This window comes from Oncorhynchus gorbuscha, unplaced genomic scaffold, assembly GCF_021184085.1.
Source record: "Oncorhynchus gorbuscha isolate QuinsamMale2020 ecotype Even-year unplaced genomic scaffold, OgorEven_v1.0 Un_scaffold_7558, whole genome shotgun sequence".
Lineage (NCBI taxonomy): Eukaryota > Metazoa > Chordata > Actinopteri > Salmoniformes > Salmonidae > Oncorhynchus > Oncorhynchus gorbuscha.
This window is the reverse complement of record NW_025750923.1, coordinates 13,553-17,140: the sequence shown is the minus strand read 5'-3', so window position 1 is coordinate 17,140 and position 3,588 is coordinate 13,553. Positions and strand designations below refer to the sequence as shown.

Below are 3,588 nucleotides of genomic sequence, written 5' to 3'. Positions count from 1 at the left end.
AGAATATTCACTTTTAAAAGGGAGATTTTCACTGGACAGTTACTTTAAAATGGCAACATTTTCTCTCAGACTCTCAGACTCATGTCAAACTGTGTAGAGTAGCAGGAAACCTGCTTTAAAACTGAAGGGAAAAATCTGAAGAATAGCATGAGATGAGCTATAAAATAGTTTTTTTTTTCTCTGTCCAAAATTTGTAGAATTGCAAGAAATCACATTAAACTTCAAAATTGTCTCTGATTCATGACAAAATGTGTAGAATAACAGTATAAAGCTGCAAAATGTTCTCTTAGCTGTTTTTCCCCCCCAAAGTTCGTTTTCCCTAAAAATTATATTCATTTTTTTTTTCATTTTGGGGGGAGGGGCCTTCAACTTTCCACTTATACTGTGTTTTCAAAATACCCCTCCAAATATCCCTCCAAATAACCCTCAAGAGAGGCATAATAAGTGATGTCAAGCTATGTACAATCGCAGGAAATGCAATGCCCCCCCCACCTCCAATATCTACACTACAATTTCACCCTTGATTTAAGTAGTGGCCAAAGTGTGTCATCCTCTGCGTTCTTGTAGTCGTGCACTGATGAAATCGTGCACTAAACATGTTTGTATTTTGATAAAGAATTATTCCATCTTATATTTCTATAGACAAAGATACATGAGTGAAATCCACAGAATGTATTTGTTTTCTCTGGTCTGTTCATCAGATGATATTATGAAAGAAGATAAACGAGACCTCCAGATCTCATCTTGTTTGTGACTGTTTATTTGACAGATGGCTATTTTGGACACTTTGAGATGAGGTGTCGTTTCAGCTCCGAGGAGCCCCGTGATATTGAGTTTCTGCTGCAGGTCTACGGCAACAAGAAGTTACTGGGACAATACAACAGCACAACAGAGAAATGTACGGTCTACACACAATGGATGAAGAACTTCACTGAAACGGCCTGCAAAGGCCCTGCTTTTCTGGCCGCGAGGAGAGACGAAATGAAGAAATACTGCAGCAGCAACGTTCCTGTGGTGTATGGGTACTTACTAGAGAAGGCAGGTGAGTGAATGAGTACATACTCAATGGTAGTGATAAGGAGGAGTACATACTAGATGAGATGGCTGAACATCATGAAAAGAGCATGAGGCGAGCCCTGAAGAACCTAGTATGTTCTTCCCTCTCCAGTTGAGCCCTACATCAGGCTGAGGTCAGTGGAGCCGTTCAGTACCAGACACCTGGCCATGCTCGTGTGCAGCGCCTACGACTTCTACCCCAAACCCATCAGTGACGTGGCTGAGGACGGACAGGAAGTGACCTCAAATGTGACTTCCACAGAGGAGCTGGTCAATGGGGATTGGACCTACCAGATCCACTCGCACCTGGAGTACACACCCACACCTGGAGAGAGAATCGCCTGTATGGTGGAGCACTTCAGCCTCACTGAGCCCAAACTGTATGACTGGGGTAAGTGTGTGTGGACTTGGAGTGTCTGAATGAGATACGAGTGCTTGGGAGGGAGGGTTTATAAGTCTATTTATTATAAGATGCATGTCTTAATTGTCTGTGTGATTACAGACCCCTCCATGCCGGGTCCTGAGAAGAATAAGATGGTGATTGGGGCCTGTGGGCTGCTGCTGGGGGTGGTCTTTATAGCAGCTGGACTGATCTACTACATGAAGAAATCTACTGGTGAGGAGACACAGGCTATTCTATGTCAAACCAACCAAATACTTTAAGTCCAAATTTGAAATGCAACTTTGTCTTTTTTGTTCTCTTTCAGAAGGACGAGTGTTGGTGCCGACCATGGTGCTGCCAGAAAGTTATGGCACCATCTAGTGGTTCACACCAGTCTTCCTTCTGAAGGTTGTGATCTGAACTCACTTAATTAGTCTGGGTACCAGTCTTTTTAGCTAACATTCCACTCCTTGTTGCATTTTCCGTGACATATGCCAAGGAGGTCAAGTAGTGGAATGTCAGCTAAAAAGACTGGTACCCAGACTACCACTTAATAATTCCAAGCACAATGTCTTCTCAGTCTCCCAGGCCTTTTGCATTGGAGGAGAGGTTGCAGCCAGAAACTCCCAAGGCCCTTCTATGGGGATCAGAATCCCGGCATTCAAATCAAGAGTTTACCACCGAGTGGCCAACTTGATCAAATCTATGTCCACATCCTGTGCGTCTGAGACATTAAACCTAGGTTATGATTTTGTAAGGAATTTTCAGATGCGACAAACACGATTGGTTTATGGAATTGTTCATCCTTAGGTTTTGATTCTAATTCTTGTTTCTATTGGCAACTGATATTATTGTTAACTTGGCTTTGTCTTTTTATTAAAATAGTTTTATTTTGCAGTTTTCATTTGTTTGGGTATTTGTTGATAGATTCGCAAGGGGTAGGCTATATTTAACCAATAAGGTCCAAGGAGGTGTGGTATACGGCCAATATGCCATGCCAATGGGCTGTTCTTTAGTACGACACAACGCTGAGTGCCTGGATACCGCCCTTAGCAGTGACATATTGGCCATATACTACAAACCTCCAAGGTGCCTTATTGTTATTATAAACAAGTTACCAACATAAATATGACTGTAAACAAGAAATGTTGCATCATACCCATAGTTCAGGTCACGTCCCACTGCTTAGACGCTGCCAGATCTTACAACACCTAGATAGGTATTTTACCTTTCAGCTAACCACATATGTTATAGCAATCTGTCAGTTGATGACAAGTCGATGGACACAGTCGACAGTCGATGACGTGGCATGCAACCATTGGTTGATTCATGCAACGTCTAAGCAGTGGAAAGCAACCATACCGTCTGATATTCCATGTCTTTCAGCCAATCAGCATCCAGAAGCCAAACTACCCAGTTTATAAATGTCTATATTAGTGAAAAGCTATATAAGGCTATAAGTCAAATTACTTCCTCTCATGCTTTCCCTTCCTTCATGGACACTTATGCATAAAATAAAATAAAATAATGAAAGCCATTTGAAAGTAAACATCCTCCATATTGTTTTCACTCATCCTTTGCTTTCAGATCAGTGCAAATCAAGAAAAGGAGGCTAAGACACAGGAAAGGAGGCTAGGCTAGGACATAGGAAAAGAGGTTAGGCTAGGTCACAGGAAAGGAGGCTAGGACACAGAAGTCTAGCACCAGCAGACACTCCGTGCCAGAGGATTGGTTTGCGTTCCAGGTCATCTTTTTTTTGCAGTCACAATTTGCTCAATAAGATTGCTGTATCTTATTCATGTGGTTCCTGAGCCTTTCTACAGTCCAGACGTTGTGACGCTCATCTACAAAGCGTGACTGCAAAAAAAGATGACATACAAGTTGGAAGACAACTTGAAAGTAAAATGTCAATTTCAAAAAATATATCAATGCAACTTTTTCCATTCCGAGCAGACACAGATTGTATAACTGCATAATTGAATCATTTATCATTTTGTACATACCCGTGTTTAAAATGTCTCCTTCACTCTGTGCATGGTGCTGCACAGATCTGCTGCAAGTTGATTATTTTTAGATCAGTTATTCTGCGTGGCTTCCTTGTTTCAAATTTGAACTTGCCGTGACCGCAGCACTTATAAATAAGGGCATCT

At 41.7% G+C, this 3,588-nt stretch overlaps 1 protein-coding gene across 2 annotated transcripts; it reads left to right on the top strand.

Annotated features, from left to right (window-relative positions):
* Positions 1 to 489: 489 nt before the first annotated feature.
* LOC124029757 (H-2 class II histocompatibility antigen, E-S beta chain-like) lies at positions 490 to 2,297 on the top strand. 2 transcript variants are annotated; one of them, XM_046341350.1, is made up of 4 exons: positions 490 to 1,042; positions 1,319 to 1,447; positions 1,559 to 1,672; positions 1,764 to 2,297. In XM_046341350.1, exons 1-4 carry the CDS (start codon positions 793 to 795, stop codon positions 1,817 to 1,819), a joined length of 549 nt encoding a protein of 182 aa, XP_046197306.1. In that variant the 5' UTR covers positions 490 to 792; the 3' UTR covers positions 1,820 to 2,297. The 2 variants fall into 2 exon arrangements, with proteins under 2 accessions (XP_046197306.1, XP_046197305.1); XM_046341349.1 differs by having other exon boundaries at positions 1,169 to 1,447.
* The last annotated feature ends 1,291 nt before the right edge of the window (positions 2,298 to 3,588 follow it).